Here is a 16,599-nt window from a genome sequence, read left to right as displayed (position 1 = left end):
CTGACATTTATGGTAAAAAATATTTGACTGCAAAAAAGGCTGAGGCCACCATGGCATTAGCTATTGCTGAACACTTCTGTTCCATGCTGGCATGTGATCACATTGGAGAAGCATGTAGAGCTGCTTTCTCAGACTCCACTGCTGCTTCCCACTTCAAAATGCACAGGACAAAGTGCACAGAAATTATTAATGGTGTTCTAGCACCATACTTTCTGAAAAAGTTGGTCGCAGGTGTGGGTGACCAGCGTTGCAGCATCCTCCTCAACGAGTCCACGGATTTAAGGGTTTCTAAGTACCTGGGGGTTGTGATACCAAGCAGACAATTGTATCAACATTTCTGGGGCTTATTGAGTTGGAGGGAGGAGATTCAAAATCTATAGCCCATGCTTTTGTGACTTTCCTCGAGAAGTCTTGTCTTAAAAAAGAGAAACAACTGGGGATAGGGACTGACAATGCCGCTGTTATGACGGGGATTAACAATAGGGTCCATAAAGTGCTTTAGGAGTATGGCCTCAAATATCTGGTTCTTATTTGCCGTGTGTGCCACTCCGCAGCTTGCTGGAAGTCATGCTTCCAATGACATCATCCCCTGTAGTGTGGAGTACTTGGTATGAGACTTATAACTGGTCAACAAGGCCATATATGCGACCATCAACTGTTGGGAGAAACCTTTACAGATAACCAAGGTGTGTGCCACACATTGGCTCTCCATTGAACCTGCGGTTGCATGTGTTTTAGGCCAGTGGGAGGAGCTTAGGCTGCATTTCGCAGTCACCAAGTCCAGTGATCACTGCTACATGGCTGAGGTTTTATACTCCATGTACAGTGATCCTCAAAACATATTGTATCTGAGTTTTTTGAAGTCCGTGCTGGGTGAGGTACAGTTGGCCATCAAGGCTTTTGAGGGAGAGCAAGTTGATCCTCTTAAGCTACTTGACAGCTTGGTTAGCCTGATCAAGTCTGTGAGCAGCAGATTGCTGAATCCACTGGCAAATGTTGATGTACTAAAAGGGCCAATAATGGATACATCAGTCCCAAACTGTACCTTGGTTACCTTCTTAAGTCAAAGGCAGCTGAGCTCCACCTTGCGCCTGAGGATGAAAACAATGTCAGAAAGCGGTGTGTAGTCTTCACCATCTCCCTCACTAATGAGTTGAGGGTGACTGCCGGACAACATCGAAGCACTGCAGTACATGTCAGTTTTCAATGTGGAGGAAACTCTAAAGCACAATAAGAGCCCTGGAGAAATTGAAAAAAAATAGCCAAGCACCTTGGTAGACAAGATAGTCCAGCAATGGTGGGCCATCCATCTTAGTAAACGGAATGGGACAACAACAAAAAACACACTGGGCTTCTGGAGTGAGATTTGAAAGTTCAGGGATGCAGCTGATATCAACCCGTTTCAAGAACTTGCCATGGCTGCTGTGTCTGTGTTGTCCTTGCCACACTCCAATGCTGAAGTCAAGAGAGTATTCAGCCAGAGAGTGGTACAAAATAATCTTAGAAATCAGATGTCCTTGCAGACCCTTAACTCCATCCTGTACATTCGATATGGACTGAAGCTGTCTGATGAGGCTTGCTATGAGCACCAGCTGCCTGATAATGTTTTGCAGCTTTTTGGCTCATCAGCTGCTTACTCATTTAAGTCAGCTCCCTCAGTTACTGAACCTGCCATAAAGAGCCTTGACCAAAATGACAATGACCCACTCTTTCTGTGAGCCAGCACAGGCTGTGTGTGTGTGTGTGTGTGTGTGTGTGAGGGGGGGTCTGATTTTCTTTTTAAACAATTAACCTGAATTATGGCCAGACTAGTTACCATAATTTTCTCACATTGCCATTGACAGTTTTTTTTAAATTGTCTCCTTTTGGTCCATTTAGATTATATACAAAAAATGTAAAACATGTTATGGTTAAAAATGTTCATGTTTTACCATGACTTGTGGACCATAATTTGGTTTTTAACCTTAAAAAAAAAATTAAAAAAATTAAAATAAGTAACTCCGCCAGAGTGTCTCTTTTGGGTCACTTCTGCTGGTCCCAAGTCTGGATAAAGGAGGCGGGTTGGAATTGTGACAAAAAAAAAACCCGACAGAAAATCCCTTTGTAGTTCTAAATGTAATCTAACTTTGTCTCTTCCACGTTATTCCTCTCTCCTACAGCATCCATCACAATTACATGCACACTGCCAATTATGTGATGGCGTCATTTAGCGACTTTTAGGACTGCCAATAGCTGCTTTCCTTACTGAGGAGTTGGCAATACTGTACAGTGGGTTGCTCTGGCAGTGCTGGCCGCTGTTGAAAATGACAGAATCTCCATATGATCTGCTTTTCCGTGTGGAGGTATGCAGACAATTTGGGTCAACTAGCTGCTAAAAGAGACATGTGTGAATGAATATCTTTGCTAGCTATTCATAAATTTTTAATCAAGTTTATTAATTGTAACTAGCCAGCAACCTTAACTGCAGGGGCCAAACTAGCTAACGTTATTTTACTCCCACCATCAGAGTTCACCTTAGCTAGCTAAACAGACTGTAGCTAGGTTTCTAGAAAATAACAATTAACTAGATATATTGGTTTCTGTATTTGAAATAATAGCTAGTTAGACTATTCCGCAGTTTTTGTTAAACTACTTTGTTCCCCTGCCTGTTTATCGATTGGTGACACAGTTAGCAAGATAAATGCCTCTTAATTTCACAGCAAATAGGCTGTTTTCATATACACCTGCTTTATTAGGCTTGTGCACATTTACAAGTGTTTCATTGGCTAGTTCGCTAAGTTACTGAGCTAATTATTCATATTTTTGTTGCATTTCAGGTGCAGTGTTAACAGGCCAGGGACCAAATTCACAAAGAATCTCAGAGTAGAGTAGGAGTACTGATGTTAGGATTGTCTTCACATTGACTACAATTACATTGACAAGGAGGTTATCTTAGATCACTCTCTGAGATGTTTTGTGAATATGGACCCTGGAAGAAAGCTGTTGCCCAATACCTTGCACAGTAGTCGCTTCACCACAGGACCCTAGAGCAGGCAAACCTTTTTATTTAAGTCAAGTCAGTTAAGAACAAATTCTTATTTTACAATGACAGCCTACCCTGGCCAAATCCTCCCCTAACGACGTGCGACGCCCTATAGGACTCCCGATCCCGGCCGGTTGTGATACAAGCCCGGGATAGAACCAGGGTCAAGCACAAAGAGATGCTGTGCCTGAGACATCTGCGCCACTCGGGAGCCCAGGTAATGAAGAATTTTGTTCCATCTAGGCTATAGTTCACTTAATCATTTGCTACATTGTGGAACGGTTTGTACTGAATGACATTTTAACAAAACGTTCTTGTATGTTCTTAGACATACGTTTGCGCCGTTCAGTGGGTGTGTGGCTTGAAGCAACACATTTAAAGGGCAGCGGTAGACTTTGAACCGACAACCCAAGCCTTTCCCATTTTTAAACTGGTCATTCAGTACAGCACCACTTCCGTTCAATTGAACGTTCTATGTACTGAAATCCGTACTGACCAACTGAGCTAACTTATCAGTTCAGTGATTGTCTTCCAGGTCAGTTTAATCAGAAACATTAAGCACCTGCGGCACTCCAGGAAAAGGGTTGCCTACCTCCGCCCTAGAGGTATTAGTCAATGCTTATTAACGGAATGTGAATTTCCATATCAATGACACTAACAAAAGGGTTGAATTGTTCAGCAACATGTGCAGTAAACACTAACATGGCTTTGGTGATGAAAGGTACATAAATGCATTTCATCTCCCCATCAGAGGATGTGACATGGGCCTGGATGGTGACACTTCTTCAAAGCAGCCTGAATGTAAACTATGCCCTTCCGTGGTACTGAAAGAAAGGGTCTTACCTGGAGTACAGCAACACTGTCTCGCAGCCATTCTGTCAACATGTATTGTATGTAACCACTCAAATTATGCTACAGACAATCAGACATTCACTTTGTCTACTTGTCCCATTCTTCAATCTGGTCAGGGATAGATATATCTCATATACATGAATAAAAATGTATTCATCTAGACATGACTCTTTTACTCTAGGCCTTTTGAAGCATAAACTAAGGCTGCGTTCACACAGGCTGCCCAATTATGTTTTTCAGTAATTGGTCTTTTGACCACTCATATCAGCTCTGAACAACATCTGATGTCAAAACCCCAATTAGCCTATGTGTCGTCTTTGTTTAAAAGTTACCACAGAAGTTAGTGTGAAGACGAACATGACATGAAAAGGGTATTTTGTAATCTAACAAAATGAAAATGAGTTCATACAAAACTTTATGCATTTGGTCACCCCCAAAATGTGGCCTTTGAAAGCCTTGATAGTTGCATCCATCAGGGAACTATCTGCAGATAGCTGACAACAGGGTGGAAGGTTTTTTGGATGTACTGCTCTAGAGTTCCATTGCCCAGCAGACTCACCTGGAGATTAGGGGGATGGATATGTTAGTTTTGATAAGTCTGGGACTATTACAAGGAGGTGAGAGAATGAGTTTGTGTGTACAGTAAATCCAACCCAACCAGTGGCCCTGTATAATATGCTATGCTGTCACACAGGCAGACCGCCACAGTGAAGGAGGTTTACATAGTATACTTTTACGAGTGTAGCTTACTTCTCTGTGCTCTGGAGAGATGAAAGGTAGTTGGTCAGAAGGCTCGCAGGACAATTCTGTCTCTGGAGCACCTGGAGTGATAGAGGTAGTGTGCTAGAATGAGAACTTGGACCTCCCACTGGCCCAGCACCTCCTGCCTAGCATTATGCAATGTAAAGGAAAACAATATCATGACTTACTGACAGAGAGTGCTCCATGTTCCTGCTGGTAACAAGCCTCAGCCTAGATGTAAAAAAATGTTCTGCCTCCACCAGGCTCCAAGAGATTAGATGACAAATTTCAGAGATTAACACAATTAAAAATGGTACCTGTATTTAGGATTCATTAATGACAATAGGAGCTGATTTAAATGTATACATGCCATTTTGTGTTATCGGCTACAACAAATGACATGGTTTACATGTGAATTTATAGCTAGATAAACTATTTTATAGCACCACTTCATCTCACTAAGAATTACTAAGGCAAAAAGCGATTCCACTATTGTGGCTAATCTGTACTGTGGCTACCTTCACATAGTTGATTTCCATCATGACATCATGCTCCTCATTTGATTGTAGTTAGCTTAGTTGCTCGTTTAGATGCCAGTGATTGAGACCTAATATTGCAACCAAACTGCTTCAAATATGTATTATGTCAAGAATTAGCCTAGGTATGTAACTAACTAACTGACATCCCTATTAATTAAGTATGCATTCTATAATAAGTGATCTAGCCAACGTGCATTACTTCTGACATGCCATGCACTGCTTGCTTTACATTTGACAAATATTTCTGTACCGTAGCTAGCTAGATAATAACGATTTATGATAATTGCAGTTTAGTTCATTAGCTAACTAACTAAGTGTGAGTCTGGCTGTTAAAACGCAGCTAGCTAGCCAACTCGACTTAATTATATGTAGCCAAGCTGGCGAGCTTGATACTCACTCAGTAACGTTCGTTTACAATAACATGGTTTTCTGGGCAATCCTGGTCAAGTCCTTCCTACTCCCGTCTCTTGGTCTTCTTCTAGGTTCAAAACGATATGACTGTAGTCCGGTGGTTTATTGTCAAAAGTAACGCAGTCAACGGCTCAGTGTTCTACAACTGCTCACCTGCTTCTAAATCAAGGAAGAGCAATGTTTTTATGGTGCGCGTGCGGCACAGCTGCATATAATCGATTTTTATCTCCAACTTCAGCCCAAAAGACGGTGACATAATATTAACAGATATTAATTAATAGATAGATATGCACTGCACATTACTTGTTGGGAAGGGGGGGCTAATCGGTTATACTGAACGCAGCCCAGGCAAGTGCAATCATGCAAGGTGCTTTGGCATTGATTCACCAATGGTGTGTTAGATACCACCCACATACGTTTGATTGACACCTCATTATCATATTGAAGGAAGACAAAATTAAGAAATAATATAAATTAATCAAATGAGAGTGGGATAAATTATTAAAATAATAATGTATCTATTTGTGTGCATTCATTCATCCATTTATTTATTCATCTCTTTATTTGTGCATTTATCTATAATTACTGCAGATTTAGTCCTCCATATGTTTGTGTGTACAATATATAACAGTTCAATAGTATAATCTTCACAGACTCACTTCCTAAGCAGGAACTTGTTGATGGTCTTCTGTTTCCTCATACACTCTACTATCAGTCTGTTCAGGTAGACAAATAGGGCACCACCAAAACCACACGCAATCCTGAGGAGGGCAGGGGACAGAGTCACACAGTTCTAGGTTAATAGCCATTTACAGTGACGATACTGAGGAGTTTGAGCAGGGTGTGTAGAACACACAGGATACAGTAAACACACATGTACCCCAGGATGGCGAAGGCTGGCAGCTCCTGGAGGTCAAAGGGGAAGTCCAGACGGAAACGTGTCTTAAAAAGAGCCGTGATGGTCTCTGAGAGAGACAGAGAGAATAACACCAGTCAGCTCTGACTAACTATTGGTTCAATGACCCCCCGCACACACCCACCCACACACACACACCTCCTCACCTTCGTCCTGGTTCCACACAGCCAGTACTCTGAAGATGAAGGCGCTGAAGGTGGCAGCAAAAAAGCCCCTCCAGTAGTTCCTCACCGCAAAGAACGTTGACGTTACCTCAATGCTGAAGAGCACACCTGCAGCACACACACAATCACTGTTGCAGTAACACCATTAATCACTTACTGTATTTTACTGCATTTCTCCCCAATGTATATTGTAAAATACATGGACTTCCCATGGTTACATACCTCCAATAGGGGCAGCAAAGCAGCATCCCACCCCTACTGCACACGCTGCTGATAGCATCTCTGTGTTCCTCAACTCATTCTGTAATATGAACAGACGCACATTCACAAACACCCACACATACATAAACACATATGTGCAAGCACACATAGAAATACATAATGGAATTACAGAGAGTAATGTTGGAATTTAGATGAACAGAATAACATGAAGTAAAGGGAGAGGTCATGTACCGTTTGTCGTATGTGTCATGATGGCATTCACATAGAACAGAATAGAAATGCTTGACTTGAAATGGAAAGGCGCTCACATGACGCCCCAACAAACATGAAACAAGTGGACCCTGAGACGTGCACATACTTAGACACACGTGCACTCGTACCTTGTTTCCCTCAAAGGGCTCTTCCTTAAGCAGTAAGTGGGAAAAGACAGAAATCTGTGTGAGTACCTGAGAATTAAATTGAAGAAAAGCAGAGACAAAATCTGTTGGGAAAAATTATATTTATTGCTTTATTTTTTGGACAGAAAATGTATTCAATCTCCTATAATGATTGGGTTCAAACAGGATGAACCTCAACCCTGATCATTATGAAATTGTTCTAAAGTAGACCGTCTGATTTGATGCTTGCTGACTTGAAATGTTCTTCCTCCATCTCCCTTTTCCTCCTCCCCCGCCTCCCCCTCCCTCCTCCAGGTCTTGGGTGGTGTATGGCAGAGAGAGTAATCTCTTGGCAGACTGAGAACCATAGACAGGAGTCGTACTGTGTGCTGGAGCCCAGGGTCGGGCTCAGGTGAGTGGGGGTGAGTGTGTGTCCTGGAGGGTGGCAGTCTGGTCAGAAAATATCACACAGATACTAAAACCAAATTGAGTGTGTGTGTGTGGGGGGGGGGAAACTGTCTCTCACCATGTAAATCCCACCAAACAACGCAGCCATGAATTTACTCAGGAGAGCTGCACACAGACTGGCCACATGAACGAACGGGCCCTGAGTGAGAGATTGGAAATATGAGAAAGAGAGATGGAGGGGTAGGGGTCAAAGGATGAGGAAGAGAAAGAACATGGAATGCAGAGTTAGTAATAGAGGAGAAAAGGGGGGAAAAGAAGGCAGAACTAAAGCAATTTCAGACCAGGGCCCGTATTCATCAAGTGTCTCAGAGTAAGAGTGCTGAACCAGAATAAAGCTCCCCCGTCCATATAACCGTATTCATGATGATCTTATGGCAAAACTGCTTCTAGATCAGCACTTTATAAATTTGAGCCCAGGAATTTCAAACATTTCACTTTTCCCGTAACAGTCCACTAGGGGTTTCCCACCTCCTTTCCCAGGGGCATGCCACTGCCCAGAGCACAGGTCAGCCCGATAACCTTGGCCACAAAGGTTTTAAAGGTGAGATACTCCTTAAGTACCACACCTCTAAGAATGGTCTTCATCTCTGGGATACCCGAACCTGAGGAAAAGGTAGAGGTGAGGAGGGGGGGTGGAGGAGATGAGGGCGAGGGAGGTGGGATAGGAGGAGGGCGAGGACGGAGAGTGCGGTAAAATGTATATTCAGAGATCCACTTCAAGATTATTTATGAATTCAAGGCAGTCATTACTAGTGGTTTCAAGGATATTGTCAAGATGTCCTGAAGTTGTATAACTACTGTCAACTACCCATGTGGACTGAGTCAACGCCGTACATCTGTGACCTTTAAATAATATTGCACAGTGTTTCATTCTGTATGCAAATGAGCTATTTAAATATATGTGAGTGAGCATGATTAGGAATAAATGTAGGTGTAAGATTACATTGAATGAGTGTGTGTGCGTTCCACACTTGAGTATCTTACCCACAGCCTGCGGGGCCAGTATCTGTGTGAACCCTGCTGAGAAAGTGATGAGCACCACTGGGTAGGTGACCCAGGCCAGGTACTGCAGGAGCATGTTACTGTTCAGTTCCCCGTACATCCACTTCTGAGCTACAGCGCAGAGACACACACAGATAAATCAAACCTATTAAAGGGCACATTCCAAAACTTTTTACACAAGGAGAGCTGGGAATATCTCACCCTCTCTCTCTCCCTCATTCCATTCCCTATGGTGTTGTCCATTACCCAACAGACCCAGGAATATCTCTCCCTCCCTCCCTCACCTTGTTGACAGAAGGCTATAGCGTAGTCCATCACCCAGCTGACCAGGGCCATGACCAGACCCAGGAGGATGAGAAAGATCCAGTCTTCGCCCACACAAGAGATCAGGAACTTCTGACAGCGAGATGTACAAACTGGAGAAAGGAGAGAGGGGGTGGGAGAGAGAGGAGAGAGGAAGATTAAAAAGACAACAGCTTAAAATAAGAGAGAAATAGTCACTGTAACAAGACAGAGAGCATTAAAAAAGACATATGGAGTGATAAGAAATGGAGAAGGAACACTGTGTGAAAAGCAAGTGGGGTGGAGACGAATAGAAATGCATCACAACTTGTTGAGCTGAATGAATAAAGGAATGAGTGGACTTAGAGATGGGTGAAAAGAGAGATATAAGGCCGCTAAACACACAGGAAGCGAGTGATGATAGAGAGATAAAAGGGATGTGTGGAGAGAAGGAGGAAAGGTAAATGGTTGCTCTCAGGTGGATGAAATAGGAGTAACTGGATGTCCCTGAAGACCAAATCAAACATCGAAGAGAACTGTGTCTTGAGGGACACAGTCTATGAATGCTCTAGATACTGAACAGGTGTTAGCGATTTGGTGCCAGAGATGTAACGGAGTCAAGCACTACATCTCTGGCACCAAATCGCTGAGCAACACAACTGAGTTTACTCACAAAAATTCAAGCAAGATTCCAAATAGGAAAATGCATACAAACTAACACCTACAACAATCACTAAGACACCAACAATCACGGACAGAACAGAAATGTATGCCAGAGGGTTAAATAAGGAACATGATATGGGAATTGAAACCAGGTGTAATGCAGACAAAACAAAAATGAAACATGGATCGGTGGTGACAAGAAAGCCGTTGACGTCGACCGCTGAACACCACCCGAACAAGGAGAGGGACCAACTTCAAGGAGAGGGGCCGACTTCGGGGGAAGTTGTGACAACCGGTGGAATTCCAGACTTCCAGTTCACATAAGGATAATAATTTGGGTCCAAGGAAGCTTCTTTTAGCTGACCTAACTTTGTTTCTTAAATGTTTCTTGAGTGCTTTAAACAGTTGAAGTCGGAAGTTTACATAAACCTTACCCAAGTACATTTAAACTCAGTTTTTCACAATTCCTGACATTTAAGCAGAGTAAAAATTCCCTGTCTTAGATCAGTTAGGATCACCACTTTATTTTAATAATGTGAAATGTCAGAATAATAGTGGAGACAATGATTTATTTCAGCTTTTATTTCTTTCATCACATTCCTAGTGGGTCAGAAGTTTACATCCACTCGAATAATTATTTGGTAGCATTGCCTTTAAATTGTTTAACTTGGGTCAAATGTTTCAGGTAGCCTTCCACAAGCTTCCCACAATAAGTTGGGTGAAGTTTGGCCCATTCCTCCTCACAGAGCTTGTGTAACTGAGTCAGGTTTGCAGGCCTCCTTGCTCGCACAAGTATGCTTGGAGTCATTGTCCATTTGGAAGACCCATTTGCGGCCAAGCTTTAACTTCCTACTGATGTCTTGAGATGTTGCTTCAATATATCCACATAATTTTACCAACTCATGATGCCATCTATTCTGTGAAGCACACCAGTCCCGCCTGCAGCAAAGCACCCCCACAACATGATACTGCCATCCCCGTGCTTCACGGTTGGGATGGTGTTCTTCGGCTTGCAAGCCTCCCTCTTTTTCCTCCAAACGTAATGGTCATTATGGCCAAACAGTTCTATTTTTGATTCATCCCAGAGGACATTTCTCCAAAAAGTACGATCTTTGTCACCATGTGCAGTTGCAAACCATAGTTTGGCTTTTTTATGGCGGTTTTGGAGCAGTGGCTTCTTCCTTGCTGAGCGGCCTTTCAGGTTATGTCAATATAGGACTCGTTTTACTGTGGATATAGATACTTTTGTACCTGTTTCCTCCAGCATCTTCACAAGGTCCTTTGCTGTTGTTCTGGGATTGACTTGATTTGCACTTTTCAGGACGTTCATCTCTAGGAGAAAGAACGCATTTCCTTCCTGAGCGGTGTGATGAATGTGTGGTCCCATGGTGTTTATACTTGCATACTACTGTTTGTACAGATGAACGTGGTACGGCAGGGTAGCCTAGTGGTTAGAGTTTTGGACTAGTAACCGAAAGGTTGCAAGTTCAAATCCCTGTGCTGACAAGGTACAAATCTGTCGTTCTGCCCCTGAACAGGCAGTTAACCCACTGTTTCTAGGCTGTCATTGAAAATAAGAATTTGTTCTTAACTGACTTGCCTAGTTAAATAAAGGTAAAATAAAATTTTAAAAATACCTTCAGGCGTTTGAAAATTGCTCCCATGGATGAACCAGACTTGTGGAGGTATTGGCTGATTCTGAGGTCTTGGCTGATTTCTTTAGATTTTCCCATGATGCCAAGCAAAGAGGCATTGAGATTGAAGGTAGGCCTTGAAATACATCCACAAGTACACCTCCAATTGACTCAAATTATGTCAATTAGCCTATCAAAAGCTTCTAAAGCCATGACATCATTTTCTGGAATTTTCCAAGCTGTATAAAGGCACAGTCAACTTAGTGTATGTAAACCCACTCCCTTTTTGTTTACAAGGCCCTACTCATAAACGTCCATATTATCTAACTTTGCTGTTCACAGGATTGGATCATTATTGAGGTTCCTAGGGTCTCCAACGAGCTAGGTAAATCTGCTTTTAGTTTTAATGCACCGTATTGCTGGAACAAAATTTGAAATACATTTCATCTTGATGATGCCGTTGGTGCAATTTAAAGCATTTATTGGGGACTCATTGTCATCTTTTCGTAAAACATCTGGTTGTAGTAAAGAGCCAACCTGTATACTAAGGAGATCCTGAGGGAAATCGAAGAGTACCAACAGCTTTACGCTATGGAGGAGCAACATACTCCATCATGGAAAGATCTGACTACTTCACAAAATATCTTTAACCAGACAAAAAAAGAAAAACAGATTTATCTACAGACACAGACAATTTACTTACCGTTGAAGTAGAGGCTAGTGCTCTGGATGGAACCCATGCGACACTGGAAAAGTTGTGTGAGGAGGTATCAGGGCTGAGGGGGAGTTTGGAGTTCAGCCAGGATGAAATTCTTATGCTCCAAGGAGATAGAAAACAAGGCACCAACAGCCAAGGTAAAAATCCACGATTCCAACATGGATTGTCTACTCAGGGAAAACATGGTGATGAAGGAGTCGCTACTAGACTTCACTAGTAGTAGCATGCATGAAAATCTATTTTTTTCCGGGATTCCTGAGGACACATCCAATAATCCAGAGGGGAGATTTCATGAAGATTTCATGAAATCTGCATTAAAACTTCCTACAGAGACTGTAAACAAGGTGGCTTTCCACAGAGTACACAGACTTGGAGCTCGGAGTGACAAGACCAAGGGTCCCTGACTGATAATTGCAAAATTTGAACACTACCAACAAAAGGAGCTGATAAAGCAGGGGAAGGGAGCTTAAAGGGACTAAATTCAGTCTCAATGACCAATTTCCAAGGGAGGTAAATGAACGTCGTAAGAGTCTCTATCTAGTACAAAGGCAACAAAAAGGGACAAGGGTAAGTGTTCCTTTCTCATTGTGGACAAACTCTTTATAGATGGACAGCTATTCTGAGACAGCTCCATAACACCATGGCTGTACAAAATTCTACAGGAACTTCAGGTTACGAAAAAAAGAAAGTATGGGAACTGTAAAAAATATCTGAACACTATGAAGTGGATATGAACACACACGTACTCAATTACATGCTCGCTTATACATACGGACTTATACATACATACACACACACACACACACACACACACACACACACACACACACACACACACACACACACACACACACACACACACACACACACACACACACACACACACACACACACACACACCTGATCTCGCTCTCTTCTCTCACTCTCTCTTCTCTCCCTCCCTCTATTGTCCAGAACTGTTTTATATTTTAATATGTTTGTTTGTCTATCTTTGTATGTATTTGTCTACAAGTTTATATATGTTTACAACAAGCAAGGGGAAGATAATATATACTGTTTACAGGAAACACTACATCCTTAAATGATTATACCAATTTATTGAACTTACAGGCAACAAATGATTATCAAATCATTATGGTAGGAGACTATAACACAGTGTTAAGTACCTCAATGGACCGTAAAGGTAATCACTCTACAAACTATCATCACCATGCCCTTAAGGAAATCACAAATATTATGGATGTCACGCTCTGATCTGTTTCACCTGTCCCTGTGATTGTCTCCACCCCCTCCAGGTGTCGCTTATGTTCCCCAGTGTATTTATCCCTGTGTTTCCTGTCTCTCTGTGCCAGTTCGTCTTGTATGATTAGTCAAATCAACCAGCGTGGTTTTTCCCGTACTCCTTTTCTATTCTCTTTTGCCAGTCTTCCTGGTTTTGACCACTGCCTGACTCTGGACTACTTTTCCGCCTGCCTGATCATTCTGCCTGCCCTGACCTTGAATCTGCCTACCCTTCGGTGCCTATTGGATACAAAAGAGGAGGAAAAAGAACTTGAGGAACTTATCTATTATCAATCTAATGTAATCTATTACAAAAATTAAGCAAACTGGATGGAATATGGAGAACAATGCACAAAACTCTTCCTGAATCTCCAATACTGGAAGGCTAACAAAAATAATTTGCAGGAACTCGTTACTGAAGACTGAGTCATCTATGGTTCTCCAAATTATATTTTTAAAAGAGGAAGCTAATTATTTTAGACAGATGTTTTCTTTTCCGACTCATCCTCTCCCACTGAATGAAGATTACGGTAAGGAATTATTTACTTTTTAATACTTTTTGAGGCTGTTAAATCGTTTCAGTCTGGAAAAACCCCAGGGCTTGATGGCATACCGATAGAGGTATATCAAGCCTTTTTTGATATACTAAAAGCTCCATTGTTAGTTTTAACTAATGGTAGTCTGTTAGGTACTTAGCAGGAAGGTCTGATTTCTCTATTAAAACAAGACCCAGATGGCAAATATAAAGATCCCTTCTATCTAAAAAAAACTGGAGGCCCCTTACACTTCAATGTTGTGATGGAAAAATACTAGTGAAATGCATAGCAGTCAGAATTAAAAGGGTTTTACCAGGTATTATTCATCCTGATCAGACAGGTTTTTACATGGACAATACATTGGAGATGATATACGACAACTACTAGAAATAATAGAACATCATGAAACGTCTAAGCCAGGACTGGTATTTATAGTGGATTTTGAAAAGGCATTTGATAAAGTAAGACTGGATTTGATTTATAAATGACTTTTTTCAATTTCGGTAATTCTATTATAAAATGGGTAAAAATAATGTATAGCAACCCCAGGTGTAAAATAGTAAATAACGGCTTCTTCTCAGAGTTTTGAATTATCAAGAGGAGTTAAACAAGGGTGTCCGCTGTCACCATATCTATTCGTTATAGCCATCGCAATGCTAGCTATTAAAATCAGATCCAATAACAACATTAGAGGAATAGAAACCCAAGGCTTAAAAACAAAGGTGTCCATGGATTGATGACTCAAGTTTTATATTAAGTCCACAAGCTAGATCCCTGCAATGTCTTATTGAAGATCTAGATAACTTTTCTGTACTCTCTGGACTAAAACCAAAGTGTACAATATTACATCTTTAAAAAAATACAACTTTTACATTACCCTGCAGTTAACCTATAAAATGGGCTGATGGTGAAGTAGACATACTTGTGAATTCATATCACAAAAGATACAAATAAGCTCTCCACAACGATTTTCAATAGAAAACTTGTAAAATAGACAAGAGTCTGCAACCATGGACCTGACTATTTATGGAAAAATTGCCCTGATTAACTCCTTAGTCAAATCTCAGTTTACTCATTTACTTATGGCGCTGCATACTCCTGACAATTTGTTTTTCAGATCATATGAGCAAAATATATTTAGCTTTATCTGGGACGCCAAACCAATAAAGAGTGCCTATCTATATAATGAATGTGAATTAGGTGGGTTGAGATTATTAAATATAAAAGCACTAAACCTCTCTCTAAAAGCTTCACTTATTCAAAAGTTTTACTTGAACCCTAAATGGTTCTCAAGTAGATTACTAAGAAAAGCTCATCCATTGTTTAAAAATTGCCTTTGTGCAGATTGTCATGTCTCATTTTCGATTAATTGAAAATGATACTTTTTTCCAAAGTATCTCTTTTTCAAACAAGCATTGCAGAGCTGGCTACAATTTCAATTTCATCCCCCTGAAAAGATAGAAGAAATATTATGGCTGAACTCAAATGTGCGGGTTGATAAAATACCTGTATTATGGGAAAGATGTTCGAAAATGGTATTTTGTTATTAAATTATATTGTAAATTAGAATGGTAGAGTTATGTCCTTCATTGAGTTATCCAAATTGTATGGGAAGGTCTGCTCAATCCAAGAGTACAACCAAATGATTACAGCATTATCCTAAAAATAGAGGAGGCAGGTGGCAGCGGGAGGAGCTAGGGAACTGCCCAATATAAAGGATCAAAACTGGCAGAGGAATAAAAATACCATAAATAGGAAAGTATACCAGTTTCATTTGAGGACCAGGATGTTGACAACTGTGTCATACAGATTGCAAAATAGTTGGGAAGAGATTTTTGATGTACCGATTCCATGGTGCCTGAGTTGATATATACAGCATAAAAACACAAGATTCATGACCTTTGTTTTTCAGCTAAAGTTATTATTTAGAATTCTTGCCACGAACAAAATGTTGAATATCTGAGGCATAAAATCATCGAAGCTCTGCAGATTTTGTTGTGAGGATACAGAATCAATAGACTATTTATTTTTGTATTGCCCTCAGGTAGCCTGTTTCTGGTCTCAGGTTCAGGAATGGCTGAAACTGCATAGCATTGATCTAAAATTGACCCTAGAAATAGTACTGTTAGGAGATCTGGAGAGACCGGGTCAGTCAATTACTAATATACTAATACTCTTAGTAAAAGTATTTATCGTTAACTCGCAATCTGTGGATTCTATTCGATTAGATAGATTGAAACTGCATGTTAAACATCACAGCATAGTTGAAAGATATGTGTTGCGTAGAAACCTGAAGTGGGTGGCCAGCAGAGATAGATTGGATGGGCTGAGGGAAGCTGAGTTTTGGGATGTGGAATTGGAGACAAGCGGGAGTGGAGTTTCTGTGCGAGAGATAGAATGATGGTCAAAGTTTTTTTTTTTAAGTAAAAATTAAACATAATAAAAAGTTTGGCTGATGCCGTGCAGGTGTTTGTACACATGCATATATACACACACTCATGCAAAGAAACGCATACAAGAACACAGACATACATGTAATAGTGCCAGACATGCACACAAACATATACAGTTGGCATTGGTGTTATGATTTTAGTTATCCTTGATGTTCTTTGTTTAATTTATTATTATTTTTTTTTGCATTGTTGTTTGCTGTTCTTCTGTCTTTCTTTTTTCTCTTTCGTTCATTCTCTTGGTTGTTGGTCCATTGTGGGGTTCTTGGGGGTTGGGAATGGAATTAATTGTATTTTACATTTTTCTTCAGGGGGGGACTG

General features: G+C 41.0%; 1 protein-coding gene and 1 long non-coding RNA gene across 2 annotated transcripts in view; both read right to left on the bottom strand.

Annotated features, from left to right (window-relative positions):
• LOC124040672 (chloride channel protein 2-like) overlaps positions 1-16,599 on the bottom strand; it is a 110,887-nt gene that overhangs the window by 36,308 nt on the left and 57,980 nt on the right. Inside the window, exons 3-11 of the mRNA XM_046357749.1 lie at positions 8,999-9,130; positions 8,697-8,825; positions 8,181-8,314; positions 7,771-7,851; positions 7,248-7,271; positions 6,868-6,946; positions 6,628-6,753; positions 6,446-6,530; positions 6,225-6,326 (exon numbers count right to left, since the gene is read on the bottom strand). Of these exons, the coding sequence (XP_046213705.1) occupies positions 6,225-6,326; positions 6,446-6,530; positions 6,628-6,753; positions 6,868-6,946; positions 7,248-7,271; positions 7,771-7,851; positions 8,181-8,314; positions 8,697-8,825; positions 8,999-9,130 (892 nt within the window). The remainder of the gene's footprint in view (positions 1-6,224; positions 6,327-6,445; positions 6,531-6,627; positions 6,754-6,867; positions 6,947-7,247; positions 7,272-7,770; positions 7,852-8,180; positions 8,315-8,696; positions 8,826-8,998; positions 9,131-16,599) is intronic.
• LOC124041936 lies at positions 2,742-4,872 on the bottom strand. Its single transcript, XR_006840011.1, has 3 exons — positions 4,804-4,872; positions 4,625-4,695; positions 2,742-4,433 (listed from the first exon to the last, which is right to left on the bottom strand). It is a non-coding gene; the product is annotated as an uncharacterized LOC124041936 (long non-coding RNA).

The sequence above is a fragment of the Oncorhynchus gorbuscha genome, linkage group LG08 (assembly GCF_021184085.1).
Source record: "Oncorhynchus gorbuscha isolate QuinsamMale2020 ecotype Even-year linkage group LG08, OgorEven_v1.0, whole genome shotgun sequence".
Classification (NCBI taxonomy): Eukaryota; Metazoa; Chordata; class Actinopteri; order Salmoniformes; family Salmonidae; genus Oncorhynchus; species Oncorhynchus gorbuscha.
The sequence above is the reverse complement of the archived record's forward strand: the minus strand, read 5'-3'. Positions and strand labels throughout refer to the sequence as shown.